Below are 23,065 nucleotides of genomic sequence, written 5' to 3'. Positions count from 1 at the left end.
TTACTTTGCGCAAACAATTCCATGAATATGTGGGAGTGCATTTTTTATTCTGCCTACAGGGTCGCAAAGTGTCCTTTTCGGCATGCGGCCCTGGCAGGAATTCAGCATACATTTCCATGAATCAGGCCCTGAAGCTCCTATTACAACTTTACTCTTGCACAGGGACATACATGAATGGACAAATCCTCTATATAGAATGGTGAATATGGTCGTAAAAAGTAAAGGAATGCTGTTTCCTCCTAGATGTCTCCACTGTGATCTTGCTCTTGCACTGTTGTTTGCTCCTGGATGTTCCCTGTGGTTGTGACCTAGGTACTCTGCTGCTGTTTGCTCCTAAATTTCCCCACTGTGATGCACTCTTTGCTCCTGGATGATCCCTGTAGTTGTGACTGTAGGTGCTCCGCTGCTGTTTGCTCCTAAGTGTCCGCACTGTGATCTTCCTCTCGCACTGTTTGCTCCTGGTTGTTCCCTGTAGGTGTGACCCTTAATGCTCTGCTACGGTTTGTTCCAAGATTTCCCCTCCGTGATCTTGCTCTTGCACTGTTGTTTGCTCCTGGATGTTCCTGGTAGTTGTGATCCTAGGTGCTCCGCTGCTATTTGCTCATCGTTGTCCCCACTGCGATCTTGCTCTTACACTGTTTGCTCCTGGATGTTCCATGTAGTTGTGACCCTTAATGCTCTAGTGCTGTTTGTTCCACGATTTCCCCAATGTGATCTTGCTCTTGCACTGTTTGCTCCTTGAAGTTCCCGGTAGCTGTGATCCTAGGTACTCTGCTGCTATTTGCTCATAGTTGTCCCCCTGTGATCTTGCTCTTACACTGTTTTCTCCTGGATGTTCCCTGTAGTTGTGACTCTGGGTGCTCTGCTGCCGTTTCTTCCTAGGTGCCCCCACTGTGATCTTGCTCTAGAACTGTTTGCTCCTGCATGTTCCCTGTAGTTGTGTCCTAGGTGCTCTGCTGCTCTTTGCTCCTAAATGTCCCACTGTGATCTTGCTCTTGCACCGTTTGCTACTGGATGTTCCCTGTAGTTGTGACTCTAGGTGCTCCGCTACCCTCTCCTGCTAGATGCCTCCACTGTGATCTTGCCTTGCACTGTTTGCTCCTGGTAGTTCCCTGTAGGTGTGACCCTTAATGCTCTGCTGCTGTTTGTTCCAGGATTTCCCCACCGTGATCTTGCTCTTGCACTGTTTGCTCCTGGATGGTCCCTGTAGTTGTGACTCTAGGTGCTCTGCTGCCATTTCCTCCAAGATGCCCCACTGTGATCTTGCTCTTGCACTGTTGTTTGCTCCTGGAAGTTCCCTGTAGTTGTGACCCTAGGTGCTCAGCTGCTGTTTCCTCTTAGATGTCCCCACTGGGATCTTTCTCTTGCACTGTTTGCTCCTGGTTGTTCCCTGTAGTTGTGATCCTAGGTGCTTTGCTGCTGTTTGCTCATAGTTCTCCCCACTGTGATCTTGCTCTTGCACTGTTTGCTCCTGGATGGTCCCTGTAGTTGTAACTCTAGGTGCTCTGCTGCCATTTCCTCCAAGATGCCCCACTGTGATCTTGCTCTTGCACTGTTGTTTGCTCCTGGAAGTTCCCTGTAGTTGTGACCCTAGGTGCTCAGCTGCTGTTTCCTCTTAGATGTCCCCACTGGGATCTTTCTCTTGCACTGTTTGCTCCTGGTTGTTCCCTGTAGTTGTGATCCTAGGTGCTTTGCTGCTGTTTGCTCATAGTTCTCCCCACTGTGATCTTGCTCTTGCACTGTTTGCTCCTGGATGGTCCCTGTAGTTGTGACTCTAGGTGCTTTGCTGCTGTTTGCTCATAGTTCTCCCCACTGTGATCTTGCTCTTGCACTGTTGTTTGCTCCTGGAAGTTCCCTGTTGTTGTAACCCTAGGTGCTCAGCTGCTGTTTCCTCTTAGATGTCCCCACTGGGATCTTGCTCTTGCACTGTTTGCTCCTGGATGTTCCCTATAGTTATTTGCCTCACTGTGGCATTGCTCTTGATGGATTGCCGTGTTATTTACTCATAGATGTTCCCTTCTTTTAAATCGCTCCACTGTGGGCTTGCTCTTGGGTGTCTCTATCTTTGCTCCAGGATACATGCTGCTGTTAAGTTGCTACACTGATTTGGGGCACAGGTGTTCCTGCTGTCCACAGCCTGAGGTGCTTCCTTCATGGTGGGGTGCTCCTGGGTGGACCCCAGGGTGCTTCTGCTCTGAGGTACTCAGCATAGCTAACATGATAAGACCCACCAAGTGTCCATTGTGGTCCCATTGGCCTGCTTCCCTCAATAAGATGCTCACATTCTACCTTACATCTCGTAATACGTACACTAATTAAGTGCGCCACATGCAGCACTGGAACGCCCATTCTTAAAGCACACTGAAACAAGCATTGGCAATGTCGACAGTTTTGGTTTTTATGTAGCCATATGAAATTCATTGGTAGGCACTGCCATAATAGTATCAACTGCCCATCGATGGTAACAGCTGCAAAATCGTACCTAGGCATATAATAGCAGGGCATGGCAAATGCATAATACTTATTCACATGCCAAAACTGTTGGCTTTGCCAATGTTTGTTTTTAACAGGACATCAGTGAAGGATACACATAGTGCTCCTAAATCGAGTGTCTGACACAGACCTGGTTAAGACATTTTTGTCACACCGGTAGTGCATTTACCGCTCCAATTAAGTCATTAACTCTCAGAACACCACTGGCAGGCACCTTGAGCGCACACGTTTGATGGTAATGGTAGAAAAAGCCAGCTCAAAGAGATCCCAGGAGGATGTGTTGTTGGAGGGGAGAGGCAGGAATGTTCTGTGAATGGCCATAGAAATTTGCATCAATCTATATTGTTTTTTGTATTGCGCCATTCGCCCATAGGCCTCAAGGCGCTCACATTGACATAAACAGACATAGAACAATGTAGCCACGGGTAGTCAATGGGCGTGTAAATAACCAAACAACATCCACGAGCTTGGCGCCCTTCCTCATGTTCCATTCCTCCAGACCTGTACTCTAATGCAATAGTTCCGGCTTCCTGATAGCTACAACTAGAAATCAGAAAATGACATCTCTTCTGGTAAACTGGTCCAGCACAGTGCCAGCCAAACCTCGAACCAAGGTCACACGAGGTTCCCCTCTGGGTACAGATACTTCCAGTGCCCTTGACATAACTCAGCCACAAACGCGCGCACACACCGGGGTTCTTCTGACCTGCACACACCAACACAAAAGCAGAACAATCTTACATGTTCCCACGGTCCTTACTAGTCAAACCCAACCCACAGCTCTCTCAGATCCTATAGCGCCAAGAGGCAGTGCACATGGTGGCAGAGCGTGGCATGAAACCCAATAACTTTACATAACACCCACACAAAACAAGCACAGCTGGTGCCGCATGAATGCAAACGTCCAATATTTTGGGCCATTCAACGTATCATTGTTCTTACACTTTCGTGATGTCCTGTGTCTTTGTACATTTGTTTTTCCACATAGCAGGTTTACAGCGATCAGGACACGCTGGAGCCCTCGTGTAAACTGTTCATTGAACGCTTAAATCTAATATGCATACCCATGGGACTATGGCATGGTAAATGCAATCTTCCTTCCTACTCGGGTATAGTACAGCACTGGCAGCAGCAGTGCTGCATTCCCTCGCGCACAGTAGAGGCACTGTACAGACAGCGGAAATGCACACTTTCTTCTAAAACATAGAGTGGGCAGCAGCACGGCAAGCTCCATGCACACACAGAACTGGTGCAGCACAGACAACAATAGCACAGAGTTCTGGAAAGGTCACCACAAATCCCCTGCAGAGAGAAATCTGGTGCATGGTACAGAAAGATGTACACATCGGCGGGTCCCCCCCCCCCCGCACAGCTGGCACAGTACTCACAGCAGGGGTAGTTCAGCAGCAAGATGTCATCCAAGCCAAGGTAGCCCCTGCGACTGCTGGAGACCACCGCTTCATACAGGACCTAGACAAGGGATGTGTAAGCAGAGGCGCGCGTCAACTTGAGAAACAGCACCAGTTCACATGCACAAAGGAAACAGCTGCATGGCATCGGCAACACCCAGAGAATGTCCACATCTTCCACCCTCTGCAAAAACCCACCCTCCCTGGCACACTTTGGATGATTCCGAAATGGCCACCTATGACCTGTGTCTTCATTATGCTTCGGAGGGTTCCACTCAGAAGCAGGGGTGACTCTTCAGACCTGCTTCCTATGGGAGAAGTCAACAGACCCATCTTTCCGAAGTCAACAGACCCATCTTTCCAAAATGGTGCCCATCTGGCAGTGCATTTCCTTTCGTGCCCTTTTGGAAATCTTCTGCTTTTGCTAAAGGCCTCTGCTTTTGAAGGGCCAATCGGGCTGAAACTGAGGCCAAATTGGCACGCGACTGACTCTGGCCTACACCTCTAGGTCTTTCCCAGGCAGCATCTCAACATGTCCTTGCACGCTGCAGAACATGCGTGGACTAGTTAAAATGGTTTCTACTGGATCCAGACGGCCTAGACTGGTCCTGCACGCTCTGGTGCCCAAGGTTTAACCAATTTCACCCGGGCACCAATGGCAGATTTGAGGGGTAACTGACCACTGTGGCCTAAGGTGACCAGCAAGAAAGAGCCTTAAAAGACTGCAGTAAAGTTTAAAAAGATGAAGGACAAGTTGCAAAATGTTACATAGTCTCTGGGCTCGACCAAAGATGACCCCGGGGCACCCAACGCAATGGACTGGATCCACAGTGCAACAGTGGAGTAATAAGTAGTTTGCATGGTGGCATTATGCATGGGGACATTATTTATGGGGACATTATTACCTGATACCGCTTGCATGGTGGCCCCTGCTGCTCTCCCGCACGCTTGGGCCCGACCGGCCACTGTGTGGGGAGGAATGCTGCTATGCTGCAGATTTAGTAACTGTTCTACCCATTCGGTATCCGAGTGCAGTTTTATTTTGCATTGGTTCTAACAGTTCTGATACCATGTCTCTGTGTGTGGGCTATTCAGTATATATTCATACATCATGAAATGCATTAGTTTATAAATCATCATGCTTTTGTGTTCGTCACCAAGTCAATAGGCAGTTCACAATCTACGCCTACTTTCTAAGACACCCCCTGATATTTATTCAAACATTCGTTTAGGGCTGAGAGTAGTGGCCTGTTAATATATACAATTATATATAATTATATAACAAATATAGATGGAACTGAATATTTCCATTAACGCAAACCTTGGCAGCTTTTACAATGTTGCTGTTGTAAAGCCCTGAGAGTTCAGAAATGTTCTGGTCTGCTGCCGCCAGTGAACAAACAACCTTCATATGCTGGAAATGAATAAAATCGCCCCTCCATCAGGGTATCAGTATGGTTGTTCATATGTATTCAGATAATGAACATAAGGGTCCGTGTTTATGGTGTAATGTGTTTATTATCCAAGAAGTAATGCGTCAGCACATGTTTCTTTCTTTGCGACGTGCTTCCTCGGGACTACGTAAAGAAATCATGGTCAGTTTGGTTTCATTCACGCCCCTCTTTCAGCGGCCTTGTTTATCAACGTTTTGGTAAACAGGTACACTGAGAAGCATGCATGAATGCAACAGAACAGAGTAACATGTAATGATGGGGGTCCTGAGCATGTGCTTCACAGAGAGAGAGAGAGAAACATGCAGCTCACTATATTACTATATTCTGGGTAGATGTGATACATCTTACAAATGATCATTGCTTTAACTATTCGGCTACATACCACACACACATTGATACCCTCCTGGAGGTGAGAATATTCCTTTCTGGCAAATATTGCGAAATTAAATATTGTTCTGGCATTGTAGGAATGGAAAAACAATCTTAAAAAAGTTATGACAGTGGCCTGGCCTAAAATCAACTTTTGTATTCTTATTGTGCAACTACATTTGAAATATCTCACTGTTGACATGTCTAACACCATTGATCTGCAGTTCTATGCATTATTTACAACGTATCACCAGAGGTGTTGCAAGGGGGGGGGAGGCTGTAGCCCCGGGTCTTTTGGTTTTAGCCCCGGATATAATCTCAGGGTCTACAACCAAAAGGCTAGCTAGCCCCGAATCCCGACAGTCCCGACATAAGTGTAGCCCCAGATGTTTTCCAGACCTAGCAGCACCCCTGCGTATCACCACTATACGTACGTACCTGGTACTCATTTGGCCAGAAGGTGCTGATGGCCAGTTCCGCCTGGTGCCACTGCCGCCCGTGGGACCCCGATACATTCCACACAACGCTACCCAATGGACCGCCATTCACCTTGACGTAGATGTTGAGGGCCCCGGGGCTGTGCCCGTCCCTACTGTACATGAAGTAACTGAACTGTAGGCAGTGGGTGTCGTTTTCGCTCAGAGTCTGGAATAGAATGTGAGCCCGTTGCCCCGGGGCATGCTGGGAGGAGTTCACCATCAAGTAGGAGCCTAGACGGGGGAAGAAAGCAGACACTGTTACTCCTACATGGTAAAGTAGTACACAAAAAGAGTTGCAGCATATGAAGGCATCCGTAAAAATAGGGGGTGACGTCAGGTAGAGAAGCCGCTGTTGATGTCTAATCGGAGGTCAAGCCTTTGCTTGAGGATATTGCTGACTGCATCATGTCAGTAGGCAACGGGTCACAACAGAAGGAACCATCAAGAAGGTGCCATGCCTTTGCACACTTATTTTCAGGGTTTTCTATGGTACGACGTTCATTTACCGACAGTCATTTTTTTCTATGGTTCTTTTGCTGAATTTTATTTTCTCGAAAAAACTCATCGAAAACATAGGGGGGAGGGTATAGAAGAGGTTAAGGGGGTAGGGAATAGTGTTAGATTAATCAGAGAGGAGGGTTTGGTGGGGAACACCCCCAAAAAGAAAAGGAAACATGTCAACGTTTTTTTGTTGAAGAAAAACATCTGAAAATAAATGTTTTTTGTAGAAATGATGGTCGATAAATGAGCATAACACCTTCTGTACAGCATGACATGCAGAAGCAACCTCTTCAGAGTGGCAAGGAGGAGAATAAGGGAAGCAAGATTGGGCCATGACTGAGGAAGGGGCAACATGATCACGGGTAGCAGGCCAAATGAAGACTCACATGAGGCAGACACAGACCACCCAGGCCCTCTATGTATGTGACGGAGCAGAGTGGAGCATCTTGACATGGTTTGTCCTCATAGAGGCTGTGCAAGAGGTGTCAGAGGCCTCCAAATATTGATCAGTGTCTAGTTCCTCTCATTGATCCTTCCACGTGGTCTACTGGGCTTGCAATGGATGGAATGAAGACCTTTCACGTGTTGATGTTCCCCTCTACATACACACGAGGTTAATGGTGGTAGAGACAGCACAGGGATTCTATGCCATGGAGGTGAGCGTCAAATAGTTTGATTGTCCCAAAGGATTTACTAAACTCTAAATGGCCGAAGGGACTTCTGGTTACAATATTGTTGTCATTGATGTAAGCTAAAAATAACTTGCAATGCACCACCAAATAATGGGATGAACAAAACAAAAATCAGCTTGAATTTGAAAAGGAAGGTGGCAGTGTGCTTGTCATCGGTGAGGGACAGGAGATGGGGTAGCCACTGTTACGGGGGCCGTAATTTAGACAATTTGGACTATGGATTTTTGCAGATGAGAACCGGTCTCCAATTTGACTATGCAAGTACAGGAATTCAACAAGTGGACAAATCCCACTGTTCTCTGTCAGCTCATCTATCTTCCAGTTTCTCCAAAAGCAACGTGGCTAACATGTCGCCGAGCCCGCGTCCAGCCAAAGGGCATTGCAGAAGCACAGGAGAGACAGGAACCCCCACTTAGAGCCCAGTCTGCCACTGACAAAGAACCCAAATGCTGTGGTCTCACCAGTCTTAACTTTATCTTCGTGAACGTGAATGTGAACCCCAGCTGTAGAGCAGAGAGATGTAACCCAAAAGAAAATCTACCAACTCTGGTCTGGAACCTAGTGCAGCGTTGGAAGGGACAAAAGGTAATGTTATGTTATCCAAGAAATAATTGAAGATTTCCATCTAATATGTGCCTCAAACTAAAGACCTGCTACTAAGCTAAACTAACATCCAGTCAAGAAAAGAGAGATACAGAACTTAATGTGACATACAAGTACCCTAAAAACAGACAGACAGCATGGGAAGTGATAAGGTGCCCATGGAAGCATCTCGTTCTTAGACGAGGGATCCAACTGCTGGACAATGGGCATAAGTGGCAGGAAAGGCCTACACGCGGATTTTGGTACAAAAAGGGCAGTGGCTGTTAGAAATTACACTTTAGCGATCAACATGATAATGGATTATAAATATGGCCAATGAGTGTGGATCCCACATTGCTGAAGAGTTAGCGGAAGGAGTGTAGACCAGGGAAGTTTGCTGCAGATCTCACTGTCGCGAATATAGGAAGGTCTAGCTTTGGTCCACAACAGCACCAATCACACAAGGATTTCAGGATAAACAAGGACTATGCGAATAACTCCCATTTAGTCTCTATGTTTCAGAGGTATCTTATGTGTATATGTTATGTTGTCTGATTAATCTTCCACACTTGGTACATGCTGAAGCTATGGAATGAGTTCAGCTATTCAGGGTCGGTCTTGCAGATCCAAGAATTACCTATTTTCAAAGGGACTTCTAAGGTAGTTACTCTTTATGGCCGCGTAGGAATACATAATATGGGGTCTTTCAGGGCAGGAAGGCTTTACCAATAAAGGAATGTTAAGAAGCACAGTAGGCTATTCCTCAAACACAAAAGACTATTCCCCTTTTCAACTTTTGCAACACAAACTGTCTTTAGATTTTGGCATACATGTTCATAGACTTTCGTTTTTGAGTACTCTCTGTCTGGTGTCACGCACGGTGATAAAGTGGAGAGGAGATGTCACGTGATGAGCTGGTTACAAAGAGATGCCTTTGGGCCAGGCACGCTATACAAATAAATAAAATACAAATACACAAAAATAGATGGGAGGGAAACACAAATAACTCACGAGACAATTGGGGCCATGGATTAAACTGCCCACCAAAGTGATAGAGGCAGGCAGGGAGGGGTTCACACTATAATCGGAAGGAGATGGATGGGACAGTTAGCCATAGAGAGAGAGCTAAGCAGTGATGGAGTGTCACTATACTGGGACGGAGGGGGGTGAGACAGTCGGCCATAGAGAGACAGCTAAGCAGTGATGGAGTGTCACTATAGTGCAAAGGAGGGGGGTGAGACAGTCGGCCATAGAGAGACAGCTAAGCAGTGATGGAGTGTCACTATAGTGGGGAGGAGGGGGATGAGACAGTCAGCCATAGAGAGACAGCTAAGCAATGATGGAGTGTCACTACAGTGGGAAGGATGGGAGTGAGACAGGCAGCCATATAGAGAGACAGCTAAGCAGTGATGGGCTGTCACTATAGTGGGAGGAGGGGGATGAGACAGGCAGCCATAGAGAGACAGCTAAGCAGTGATGGAGTGTCACTATAGTGGGAAAGCGGGGGGTGAGACAGTCAGCCGTAGGGAGACAGCAAAGCAGTGATGGATTGTCACTATAGTGGGAAGGAGTTGAATGAGCAGTCAGCCATAAGGAGACAGCTAAGCAGTAATGGAGTGCCACTATAGTGGGAAGGATGTGGATGTGGATGAGACAGTCAGCCATGGAGAGACAGCTAAGCAGTGATGGAGTGGAAGGAGGTGAATGAGACAGTCAGCCACTGAGAGACAGCTAAGCAGTGATGGATTGTCACTTTAGTGGGCATGAGGGGGGTGAGACAGTTAGCCATAGAGAGACAGCTAAGCAGTGATGAACTGTCACTATGGTGGGAAGGAGGGGGATGAGACAGTCAGCCATAGATAGAAAGCTAAGCAGTGATGGATTGTCACGGAAGGAGGGGGATGAGACAGTCAGCCATAGAGAGACAGCCAAGAAGTGATGGAGTGTCACTATAGTGGGATGGAGGGGTGTGAGACAGTCAGCCACAGAGAGATAGCCAAGCAGTGATGGAGTGTCACTATAGTGGGAAGGAGGGCGGGTGAGAAATGTTGTTATAGAGAGACAGCTCAGAAGTGATGGAGTGTCGCTATATTGGGAAGGAGGGGGATGAGACAGTCAGCCATAGAGAGACAGCTTAGCAGTGATGAACTGTCACTATAGTGGGAAGGAGGGCGGGTGAGACAGTCAGAAATAGAGAGAAAGCTAAGCAGTGGCGGAGTGTCACTATACTGGGAAGGAGGGGGTTGAGACAGTCAGGGACTGAGAGACAGCTAAGCAGTGATGGAGTGTCACTATAGTGGGAATTAGTGGGGTGAGACAGTCAGCCACAGAGAGACAACTAAGCAGTGATGGATTGCCACTATAGTGGGATGGAGGGGGATGAGACAGTCAGCCATAGAGAGACAGCTAAGCAGTGATGGAGTGTCACTATAGTGGGAAGGAGGGGGGTGAGACAGTCAGCCATAGAGAGAAAGCTAAGCAGTGATGGAGTGTCACTATATTGGGAGGATGGGGGTGAGACAGTCAGCCACAGAGAGACAACTAAGCAGTGATAGATTGCCACTATAGTGGGATGGAGGGGGTGAGACAGTCAGCCACAGAGAGACAGCTAGGCAGTGATGGAGTGTCACTATAGTGGGAAGGAGGGGGTGAGACAGTCAGCCATAGAGAGAAAGCTAAGCAGTGTTGGAGTGTCACTATATTGGGAAGTATGGGGGTGAGACAGTCAGCCACAGAGAGACCGCTAAGCAGTGATGGAGTGTCACTATAGTGGGAAGGGGGGGGGGTGAGACAGGCAGCCATAGAGAGACAGGTAAGCAGGGATGGAGTGTCACTATATTGGGAAGGGTGGGGGTGAGACAGTCATCCACAGAGAGACAGCTAAGCAGTGATGGATTGCCACTATAGTGAGAAGGAGGGGGATGAGACAGTCAGCCATAGAGTGACAGCTAAGCAGTGATGGAGTGTCACTATATTGGGAAGGATGGGGGTCAGACAGTCAGCCACAGAGAGACAGCTAAGCAGTGATGGATTGCCACTATAGTGGGAAGGAGGGGGGTGTGACAGGCAGCCATTGAGAGACAGCTAAGCAGTGATAGAGTATCACTATAGTGGGAAGGATGGGGGTGAGACAGTCAGCCATAGAGTGACAGCTAAGCAGTGATGGAGTGTCACTATATTGGGAAGGATGGGGGTGAGACAGTCAGCCACAGAGAGACAGCTAAGCAGTGATGGATTGCCACTATAGTGGGAAGGAGGGGGGTGTGACAGGCAGCCATAGAGAGACAGCTAAGCAGTGATAGAGTATCACTATAGTGGGAAGGATGGGGGTGAGACAGTCAGCCACAGAGAGACAGCTAAGCAGTGATGGATTGCCACTATAGAGGGAAGGAGGGGGATGAGACAGGCAGCCATAGAGAGACAGCTAAGCTTTGATGGAGTGTCACTATAGTGGGAAGGAGGGAACTGAGACAGTCAGTCATAGAGAGACCGCTAAGCAGTATTGGAATGTCACTACAGTGGGAAGGAGGCGGGTGAGACAGTCAGTCATAGAGAGACAGCTAAGCAGTGATGGAGTGTCACTATAGTGGGAGGGAGAGGGGTGAGACAGTCAGCCATAGAGAGACAGCTAAGCAATGATGTTATGTCACTATAGTGGGAAGGATGGGGGTGAGGCAGTCAGCCACAGAGGGACCGCTAAGCAGTGATGGAGTGTCACTATAGTGGGAAGGAGGGGGATGAGACAGGCAGCCATAGAGAGACAGCTAAGCAGTGATGTAGTGTCACTATAGTGGGAAGGAGGGGGATGAGACAGGCAGCCATAGAGAGACAGCTAAGCAGTGATGGAGTGTCACTATAGTGGGAAGGAGGAGGGTGAGACAGTCAGCCACAGAGAGACCGCTAAGCAGTGATGGATTGCCACTATAGAAGGAAGGAGGGGGTGAGACATTCAGCCATAGAGAGACAGCTAAGCTTTGATGGAGTGTGACTATAGTGGGAAGGAGGGGGCTGATACAGTCAGTCATAGAGAGACCGCTGAGCAGTGATGGAGTGTCACTATAGTGGGAGGGAGAGGGGTGAGACAGTCAGCCATAGAGAGACAGCTAAGCAATGATGTTATGTCACTATAGTGGGAAGGATGGGGGTGAGGCAGTCAGCCACAGATAGACCGCTAAGCAGTGATGGAGTGTCACTATAGTGGGAAGGAGGGGGATGAGACAGGCAGCCATAGAGAGACGGCTAAGCAGTGATGTAGTGTCACTATAGTGGGAAGGAGGGGGATGAGACAGGCAGCCATAGAGAGACAGCTAAGCAGTGATGGAGTGTCACTATAGTGGGAAGGAGGAGGGTGAGACAGTCAGCCACAGAGAGACCGCTAAGCAGTGATGGATTGCCACTATAGAAGGAAGGAGGGGGGTGAGACATTCAGCCATATAGAGACAGCTAAGCTTTGATGGAGTGTGACTATAGTGGGAAGGAGGGGGCTGAGACAGTCAGTCATAGAGAGACCGCTGAGCAGTGTTGGAATGTCACTATAGTGGGAAGGAGGAGGGTGAGACAGTCAGCCATAGAGAGACCGCTAAGCAGTGATGGAGTGTCACTATAATGGGAAGGAGGGGGGTGAGACAGTCAGCCATAGAGAGAAAGCTAAGCAGTGATGGAGTGTCACTATAGTGGGAAGGAGGGGGCTGAGACAGTCAGTCATAGAGAGACAGCTGAGCAGTGATGGAGTGTCACGATAGTGGGAAGGGGTGAAACTGTAGTGGAAAAAGCAATGAAGGGAAATAGTAAAAAGGGAACGAATGAGAAAGTGAGATGGAGATTAAGTGAGAACAGAAGATAAACATATTGAAGGGAAATCGATTCAAATTGAAAAACATCAAACATCAAAATAGCAGCAAAATAAACAGATAACAAGTGGAATATAATTAGACATGAGATAGAAGAATGTAAAAAAAGAGAAATATATATTTTTTTAAAAAACATAATATGGTAAGTAGAGAACATAGAAATAAGAACATAAGAAAAACGAGACAATAACCAAAATGTACTTTAAGTCTAAAAAAAACTGTTGAAAGAAGGAAAGAAGATTGTTTTATGTGCTTTCTTCTAAGTCTAGATTGAGCGAAGCTGAGCGTATCACGTATTCGACGCACCAAAGCAACAACAAGAGGGCCAGCGGCGAGTGATAATGAAAGCACAGTGGCAGACCCTCTGCAAGCAGGCAGGATTCCCGCCTGCAGTCAGAAGGAATGAGTCCCACCCTCGGGCTCACTCCTCCTCTGCCTCCACTCACACGCAAGCTGTGGCAGCTGCAGCAAGACTTGGAGGAGACTTTGGAGAGTTTACAGAGATAGGAGGAAAGGTGTTGGCTGTGAGGCAGGGGTTTCATTTGGGTTTGAGGTCAATTTGGAGGGGGACTAGGAAGCAGGCTGCGAGTAGGAGAGGGAAGTGGGAGGCAGGTGAGTGAAGGACAGCAGTGTCACAGGAGTGTTGAAAGGTGTTTGGGTGGAGGCCAATAGGATTAGGAGTGCAGTGAGAGGGGAGAGACCTGGAGGAAGCTGCACAGTAGAGACAGGTAAGGGGAGAGAGAGTTAATAGCCTGAGGATAGCTCAGGGGCAACACGTTTGTCTTGGAAGCAAGACAATGCATAGCAACAGAGGTTCAAATCGGTCTCGCCCTTAGAAACTGATCTCCGGTATTAAGCGCATTATAAAAGAACAATTATAATTATAAAAGGTAAGACCAGAAGACAGATTGTAGAGGAAGACAGAGAAGAGGGTGGAGAAGACAGGTCACAGGTGATGGAAGAATAGATTGAGAGATGGCCATCTGGAATAAAAGAGCATTTCCTATGCTACAGCAAGCATATACCCCTTTTAGCAACATGCCAACCACACCTACACCACTCATACAGCATCACTATTACAGATCATACACCTAAAAACAACCTTAAGGTAAGAACTAACACAATAACACCCCTGAAATTCAGCTTAAGTCACCTTAACTTTGCACCCCCTGTTGCGCAGCCTATGACCACAATGATGACATCACAGATCACATCACTGATGGCATCACTAATTACATTACAACAGTAACTGGCATTAAGCATGCCCTACAAACATGGCCAGTATGCATGGATAAAATATTTTAACACATGAATGGGTACTAGTCATGGACTTCAGTTATGGACAGTAGTCACAACCTTCACCCATGTGCACTGAATATTTTAAAACACTAATAGGCTACCAACCATATATTTTGGCCTTTATCACAGTGGTGGCTACAGCTTTCATTTGTGTTCACTGTATATTATATACACTAATCAGCCACTAGCAAAGGACTTTAGCACAATACTGGCCAGTGACTGCAATCTTTGGCTGTGCCCATGATACATTCTAACATATAAATGGGCCACGAGCCATGGCCTTTGACCTTGAGCAGTGTGTACATATTTTTGCCATGTCCACTGTATATTTAAAAATAATAAAATGCAATAAGTGATGGCATTAGGCCGTGCCCACCGTGTATTATACAACACTAACCAGCCACTAGCTATGGCCTTCGGCGGTGCCAACTGTATATTATATACACTAAACATGCCGCTAGCCATGGTTTTTTCAACACAATACTAGCCAGTGGCCACGGCCTTTGCCGTGCCAACTGTATATTCTGACATATTAATGGACAATAGCTATGGCCTTTAGCCATGGCTACTGACTACAGCTTTCAACATTGCCCACTGTATAGTATAAAACAGTGATAGGCTACTAGGCATGGCGTTTAACCATGCACATGGGTATTTCTGAACACTAACCAGCCACTAGCTATGGCCTTTGGTGCTGGCCAGTGACCACAGCCTTTGTCATGGCTAAATCCATAAATTGTTATTAAGGTAATCAGAGTTTTCATGATCTAACTTATAAATGATGTTATGTCTAATTCCATTATTGATGCGATCAGTTATATACAATGTAATAAGTGTTGTCACCAGTGATGACATCAGAGATGTGATTTGTAATGCCATCAGTGTTCTCATACAACATGTAATTAGTGATGTCATCAGTGGTCTGATTTGTGATGTCATTGTGGTCATAGGCTGCACAACAGGGGGTGTGAAGATAAGGTGACTTTAGCTGAATTTCAGGAGTTTTTGTTGCGTTAAATTCTCACCTTAACCTCCAGGCAACAAACATCATTTTTCCTTGAATTTCAAGGGTCTTGTTATTCCATAGATTTTTAGAACACTTCCATACCACTAGCTTCGTCTTCGGCCATGGTGCCGTGCCCACTGTCCATTTTAAAACAGTACCAGAACACTATCCATGGCCCTTGGCCATGGCCGGTGGGCACGGCCACTCTATATTTTAAAACACTTGCAACCCATCGCTCAAAGATGTTCATCAATCACAAACTGATTTTGTCCTGTTTTGACAGTGGTATTGTTATGTATAAAAGATTGCAGGCTTTGAGAACTCAATGCTTTCAGGCAATGCACAGGGAGATTACATTTTCTGCCATGGAGCGCCCACTTTGGTAAAGCAGTGTGCTCCAAGCCCCTTGTTTTATGGCCAGTATCTTGGTGACTGTTGTGATAAATTGCATGGCCCCAACTAACCACATTTAAGCAGCACAGAAATGGGAATAAAATGACCAACTGTAAGAATAATATATGCCCAGGTACTTTCTGCACCCATAGTGAAAATCAAAAGCTGGCACCTGTGAATATACGCACAGTAAGCAAACATATATCTTTAAGTGAAATATACAAATGTAGTTAATTTGACCCTCTCCTTAGAAGAAAGTTTGCAAGACAAAATAGCATTGGATTAAAAAAAAAAAGTAATGAACAAGAGAAAAATATCATGAGAGAGGAAATGTTCCAATAAATATTCTGGCAAAGTATAAAAGGTGCTCATCTTTTAAACCCAGCAATCTGTCGTTAAATATTCACTGGAAAATTAAATCCCAATACGGACCAAGTGCTTGTGGTCTTCTGAATAAGCGCCTGCACTGGGAACATGACAAAATGAGTAAAATCCTGGTAGCCAACCTAAAAAGAAAAAAAGGGGGATGTGTTCGCCCTCTGTAGAAAATGTATGCTGTCCACCCAAATGTGGCATTATTCCCCCCATCTCGACTGGGAGACTACAAATACCAGAATGCAATTCGGCAAAAGGCACAAAAAATTGTCTCTGCATGCAAAACTTTCAAGGACTGATAGAGGCACGGTTTTAAAAAAAAAAGAGCATGGGGATGCCGTGTGTTATGAGATATTTCAAACTAGGAAAACACAGCATTCTGGACTGTAGACTGTCTCCTATCCATGCAGTAACTGGGACTGACCCTGCTTGGTTTCAAAGCGAGGAAGGATCCAGCTCCTTTAGGCCATGATTCTTTAAGTGGTCTTGTAAGGTAGGCCTATTTATTAGGCAACATGGCCTTAGAGGGCTGACCCCTTCCTCGCTTTCAAGCTAAGCAGGGTTTGCCCCAGTTACTGCAGTGATGGGAAACAACCCACTGTTGCTGTTAATATATATATATTATTATTATTGACTGGGAGACTATAAATAGCAGAATGCAATTCAGCAAAAGGCAAAACATTGTCTCAGAGTACAAATGTTTCAAGGACTGACAGTAGCACAGTTTAAACAAAAAAATATTATTTTGATGCCCATTCGGTCACCCAACCATGCGGCAATCGGGACTAACCCTCCTTAGCTTCAAAGAAAGGAAAGGGCCAGCCCGTTTCTCTGAAGGGTCTTGCAACTTTGACTCATTTATCAGGACACATGCCCAGAGGAGAGTGGCCCCTTCCTCATTTTGAAGCTAAGCAGGGTCTGTCCTGATTACTGTATGGATGGGAGACCTTCATGGCAATCGTGTCACTGGCCATGGCCCTTGGCAAGTGATCTTTCAACCTCAACGTCACTACAGCTGTAAAAATATCTTTCCAAAGAAAAGTAACTACCCATGGGCATAGAATTAGTTTACCTCTTAGCCACGGTTATCCGTAGTCCTTTTTAGCCATGAATATCGGAAAAACAGATGGAAATGCTTTTTGTGCCCCCAGGTCCTCACCAAGTGCCCCCCCTCATCTGTGCCAGCTCACCCACTCCCTAGATGGCCTCCTCACCTCACCTGGGCTCTCCCTTTCCCCCACTACACACACTGTTTCAGTAATGCAGTTTGCTTTGAGATGTCAGCTACTTGTGACTACAGTTTAGGCTATAGAACACTTTTGTCACAAACTCTTTCCCTATACCCCTTCCAAATCCCAAATTTCAATTAGTGCACTCTAGCCACCCCCCTTCCACTTCTAGCCTAATGGCTTTTGCATGTTTTGTACCTCCAAATAGACTTCTTTCCTGAGTTTCATTTTCCCAAATCCTCAGCTAAAACCTCGAATATCTCTCGCATGGAGAGAAAAACAAGATGGCAGCTGTTTCATTGCTAATCCCCAAGATATAGCTATCTATTTTTGAGAAGGGGCACCCCCTTCTCTGTAAAACATTTAAATAACTACAACACGGAATAACCCTAATCCATGCATGGATCGCAATTCAACACTTCATGCCCAAGTTGTTTTGGACCCGGTCCAAATCCCTCTGGTGGTTTGGGCTCTGTGCTTTGGCAACATTTGACCTTGTTAGTCTATGGAAAAATGAATGGGAAGCAGGCTGCACATTCAGAAAACTTTTTTTTTGTCTTCTTACTGGCATTCTTATTTTTTTACATATTTTTACAAAACTTTGCAGCCTGGGTGGGCCTACGAGTCCCTAATCACTTTCGAAATTCTGGACAAATCCATTACTCGAATCAAAAGTCATTAACAATAGAATTCTAAGGGGTTCCTCTGGAAGTCCAACTCATCCTAACTAAAGGGTATAATTGAAAATGCTTGGCTCGCAATGAGCGAGTAATAGGTAATCATTGAGAGAATACCACAACATAACTTCATACAACACTCACCTGACCCTCACATAGACTTCAACAAAGCCATACAATGCCTCAGCACACCATCCCATAACTTCATACAGCTCCCACCTGACCCTCACACAGACTTCAACAAATCCATAGAACACCTCAACAGACCATCTCATAACTTCATACAGCACTCACCTGACCCTCACACAGACTTCAACAAAGCCATACAGCGCCTCAACAGACCATCTCATAGCTTTGGGCATAACCCACCTGACCCTCACACAGACTTCAACAAAGCCATACAACGCCTCAACAGACCATCCCATAACTACATACAGCAGCCACCTGACATGCACACAGACTTCAACAAAGCCATACAATGCCTCAGCACACCATCCCATAACTTCATACAGCTCCCACCTGACCCTCACACAGACTTCAACAAAGCCATAGAACACCTCAACAGACCATCCCATAACTTCATACAGCATTCACCTGACCCTCACACAGACTTCAACAAAGCCATACAGCGCCTCAACAGACCATCTCATAGCTTTGGGCATAACCCACCTGACCCTCACACAGACTTCAACAAAGCCATACAACGCCTCAACAGACCATCCCATAACTACATACAGCAGCCACCTGACATGCACACAGACTTCAACAAAGCCATACAATGCCTCAGCACACCATCCCATAACTTCATACAGCTCCCACCTGACCCTCACACAGACTTCAACAAAGCCATAGAACACCTCAACAGACCATCCCATAACTTCATACAGCATTCACCTGACCCTCACACAGACTTCAACAAAGCCATACAGCGCCTCAACAGACCATCTCATAGCTTTGGGCATAACCCACCTGACCCTCACACAGACTTCAACAAAGCCATACAACGCCTCAACAGACCATCCCATAACTACATACAGCAGCCACCTGACATGCACACAGACTTCAACAAAGCCATACAATGCCTCAGCACACCATCCCATAACTTCATACAGCTCCCACCTGACCCTCACACAGACTTCAACAAAGCCATAGAACACCTCAACAGACCATCCCATAACTTCATACAGCACTCACCTGACCCTCACACAGACTTCAACAAAGCTTTACAACGCCTCAACAGACCATCTCATAGCTTTGGGCAGAACCTGACATACTCTCAGCTGAAATTAATGGACATGCCACTCTCAGCTGAAATTTACGGATATTTCACTAGAGCACTGTACTTAGATTTTAACAGTTTCCACTAATAATGTGTACCATGTTTACGGGTTAACGGATGCGGGGCCAAAAGATATAGTGATATTTGTGTGCTATGCTATTCATGTTTGATCCGTTGGCTTTGTCTGGCCTACGTTTACATAACCGAAGAATTATTTTTGAAAGTATGTTTGAAAGAGGTATTTTGAAAAAAAACATCTTTATATGTGTCAATATCCTTTAATTATTTGCTTAGATCATGGAAAAGAGTTTAACGTTTGTATTATATTCTGAGTGATTGTCACATGGTCCAGAACTGTAATGTCTTCTGGGTTGCTATAGTGTCTCCTAATTCTGTAATAAATTTGGATTACAAGTTTTCAAGAAAGGGAGTGTTCTTTTTGAAAATGATGTTATTAAACACTGAAACTATTATGCAAACTTAGAAAAGAGTGATTGAATTAGGGAGTAAACCCCTATTGCTACAATGAAGTAAAACAGATATTGGTTTTGAGCGGAATTATATTGATCCCTTGACCGACCAGAACAAAAAAATGAAAACTAAAGCATACCTCTGAGACTGGAGGAAAGATGCATCTAAAATAAATATCCTGTCCCAGACTCAGGAATATAAAGCATTCCTGCATTAATATACAACCACTCAACCATATGTGAGGAAGTTTCCAGATGCCGAAACATGCCGTCTGGCTCTCCATGTTTTCTTAAAACATCTGGAGAGGATGCATGAAGTGAGATCCCATGACTACATGCAAAAATAATGATACAATTGTACATTGTCGAAGAATATTGATGAGAAAGAGACACTTAAAAAGGTTCCTCGTACTTACTGAAGATTTGTGGTCTCTAAAATATTCTGGACACGCTGTATGCATGGACAGCAAGAGAATTTGATTATAGCAATAGTGCATTTTTGGAACTATATAAAGGGACTGTTAGAAAACAATCCCAGTGAGAAAAAATAAGTTGCAACGAAGAACAGCTGAGATTGAAAAGACAGGAACAGTAGGGGTGAATGGATTTACTGTAATATGTGTATTTTTAATTTGCGAATACAGGTGCACAAAAGCAGAGAATGATTAAGGTTGTAGAGTATAAGGTGTCATATAAACTAGAAATATGCTTCAAATGTAAATGAATGAATTAAATTAAAAAAACGCATTCCCAGCTTTAACATGCAGCAGTTCTCTGTGTTATCAGTGCCCCACTATTGCTTGGCAGTTGTCCTTCAAATCCCAACCTGCAGTGTTTCTCTGCAGAATTCTGTCCTCAATGACTCCAGAAACTTTGGACTTTACTTTCCAGCATAGAACAGTTATCAATATAATCACTTTCCACTTGTCTCTAGAAACTTTGCCTTGAAATTCCAGCATTCAGCGGACTTTCCTTTTACACTTGGTTTCTTATTTGGACTAGAAATGTGTTCTACAAGTTCCAGCATGCAGTGTGTCGCATTGCAGGTGCCACCTCCGGATGACTTTTTAGAGATTGTACATTGCAAACATGAGTTATTAATAGCCATATAAATGCAAAACATTCATAAATATTAATGTGGTATAAGGGTGGTTACCATACTTAAAAGTGAATTCTCATATTACTTTGCACTAGCAGGCTGTGTGCCCTGGTAACTTGATTGGAGCTGAATAATTTGTATATTACTACATTTATGTAGATTGGACCATATTATTTAAAAACCTGCACAAAAAGGACTTTAATTAGACTATACATTTCTGCTTAGTTGTTTTACACTAGGTTTACCAATTGTCTGTAAGAACTTGGCCTTCAAGTTCAGGTATCCTACTGCTGTCTTGAATTTCGGTTTTATTTTTTAAACAGCTCTCTAGCAACTTGTCTTCTGGTTCCAGCCAGAAGCCGCCCTTTTCACAATGCGGTTCTTCGGTAGTTTGAGGAGCTTTCCCAGAGGGTCCTTGCCATCAGCCTTTCATCTGTCAATCAATTGCTTCCACTACCATACAGAAGCTCGGCTTGGATGTCTCTTAAATTGCAAGAGGTCTTCCCCACGTTTCTCCAGCCTTCTTGTGTCAGGTGTCCACGGACCTCGCTCCCCAACGTTGGTTTCAATCATCTCTTTTGCTGTCTTCCTGTCTGCTCACTCTCACTGACCTCTCGGGCAGGTAGTCGTTCGGAAACTCTACCTGGGTGCACTCTTGCCTCCTTCACTCAACCTTCTTCTGCGGCATCTCAAGCATGTGTTTTCTGGCATAGCTCCGCATCTCGTTCTTGCAACTGCATATGGGCACTGTCTCCGCCGTCTGGCATCTCCCTTGCTCTTTCTTTTGCATGGCCAGCCTGGTGGGACTCTCCCCGGCTCTATGTCTCTCCTGCGGGATAGTTCACTCAGGACTTCCTTCCTCCTCTCCGCTCCTTCGCTCGTTCTACTCCTTCACCTCCTTCTGAACTTTTTTCTCTGGCCTTCTTTTATCCTGCATGGTTACAGGTTGTGCCACGTGTCCCTGGACATGTACAAAATACTTGTTCTGTGTTGGTCTCCCTGTCACCAAGAGCACTGTATACGTTACAGAAGGACTGAGGTCATATTTACATAAAACACCTAGGATCACGTCTCTACTACACGAGAATTCACATTCTCTCTCTAGGCACCGTGCACCGGACCCCCCTCTGTCCTTCAGGCCCAGGTACCTGCTCACCCTGCCACCCTTCTGCACTGCCTACGGCCCACCACTTGCACTGGGGTCTGTATCCATACCCATACAGTCCCCCACCCACTTTTCTTCTGCACTTATCAGATATACCCTATATGACTAACCTAGCACTTGCCACTTGCTGGCTGCACTACCACTGTTTATCGCTTTTATTTATGCATTTATTTTACCTTCTAATAATTCTGTTCTCTCTTGTGTTCCGCACTTTCCACATCTCCCCCTTCCATGCCCTTCCCCCTTTTCCCTTCCCCATACAGTGGCACGCTCTTAATGTCACGGGCCTAGTAAGATCGTTGTTTTTTTTTGTTCTCCCCTGTTTCCCCTCCCATGCCTGGTCGCCCTCTGAAACACTCGTGTATAAACACGATATAAATAAAATATCATTTCATTTCACGCTTCATTTATTTGGTTCATTGATTGATTAGATTCATTGATTTTCATTGATTTGTTTCATTGTTTTGATTTAATCAGTGGATCTGCGGGAGAGGCTGCAGTGCCTCTTGATTGTTTAAATAGCAACATTGGAATTGGACCATCTTTTGTGGCTTAAACAGAAAAGCAGGCTGTGCCCTCTATGCATCGATTGAGATGGACAGTACTTCAAACTTTCCAGGACATTAGCATAGGGCAATGCTGGGGAAGTCAGACCAGACTTGCCACTGCTACTAGGAGCCTATTGATAAACTGTTGTCATTTGGGGTTTTCTTCACTCTCCCTCAACAAGTGTTGACCAAGTCAAGAGCCAATTTCAACCAACAACACATTTTGAGTCAGGTGCACTCCAGGTAATTCTTGATTAAAGAGCAGCTGTTATCCAAGTTGAACATCTGGGCATGCGTTAGTCTCGTCGTCAGTGGCAGGGGCCCCCCGATTGGTGATGCATGACGACGATATTCTATTCTCCTCTTTGCAGGGCCAGAGAAAGCCTTCCTGCATTCAGCTCAATTCCAGATTCTGCAATTCTGATCCCTGTGAGCTGTTCCTTATTGCAGCAATCACGCACCCTGCTGCTCCTCAGCGCAGATGGAGGAACAGGGCTCAAGAAAAGAAAGGTTTCTCCGTGTCGCCGTGGGAGAGTGTGCCGACTCAATCAGAGCAGGAAGCCCGGGGTGCCAGAATCAGCTTCATGTGGAGCTCAAATAAAGAGTGAAGATTGGAGCCCACGTCTCTGGCAGCGCTTACATGTCCTCTCCTCCAGCATCCTCCTTACTACGCACGTTCTGGTAAAGCATCTTTGT

At 45.7% G+C, this 23,065-nt stretch overlaps 1 protein-coding gene across 5 annotated transcripts in view; it reads right to left on the bottom strand.

Moving 5' to 3' along the window:
- PTPRU (protein tyrosine phosphatase receptor type U) overlaps nucleotides 1-23,065 on the bottom strand; it is a 1,238,801-nt gene that overhangs the window by 672,336 nt on the left and 543,400 nt on the right. For all 5 annotated transcript variants that reach the window (XM_069623015.1, XM_069623016.1, XM_069623017.1 and 2 more), the window contains exons 3-4: nucleotides 6,164-6,435; nucleotides 3,882-3,963 (exon numbers count right to left, since the gene is read on the bottom strand). In XM_069623015.1, the coding sequence (XP_069479116.1) occupies nucleotides 3,882-3,963; nucleotides 6,164-6,435 (354 nt within the window). The remainder of the gene's footprint in view (nucleotides 1-3,881; nucleotides 3,964-6,163; nucleotides 6,436-23,065) is intronic.

Source organism: Ambystoma mexicanum, chromosome 11, assembly GCF_040938575.1.
Source record: "Ambystoma mexicanum isolate Mex_15411 chromosome 11, UKY_AmexF1_1, whole genome shotgun sequence".
NCBI lineage: Eukaryota > Metazoa > Chordata > Amphibia > Caudata > Ambystomatidae > Ambystoma > Ambystoma mexicanum.
Note: the sequence above shows the minus strand (reverse complement) of the source record. Positions and strands in the feature narration are given on the sequence as shown.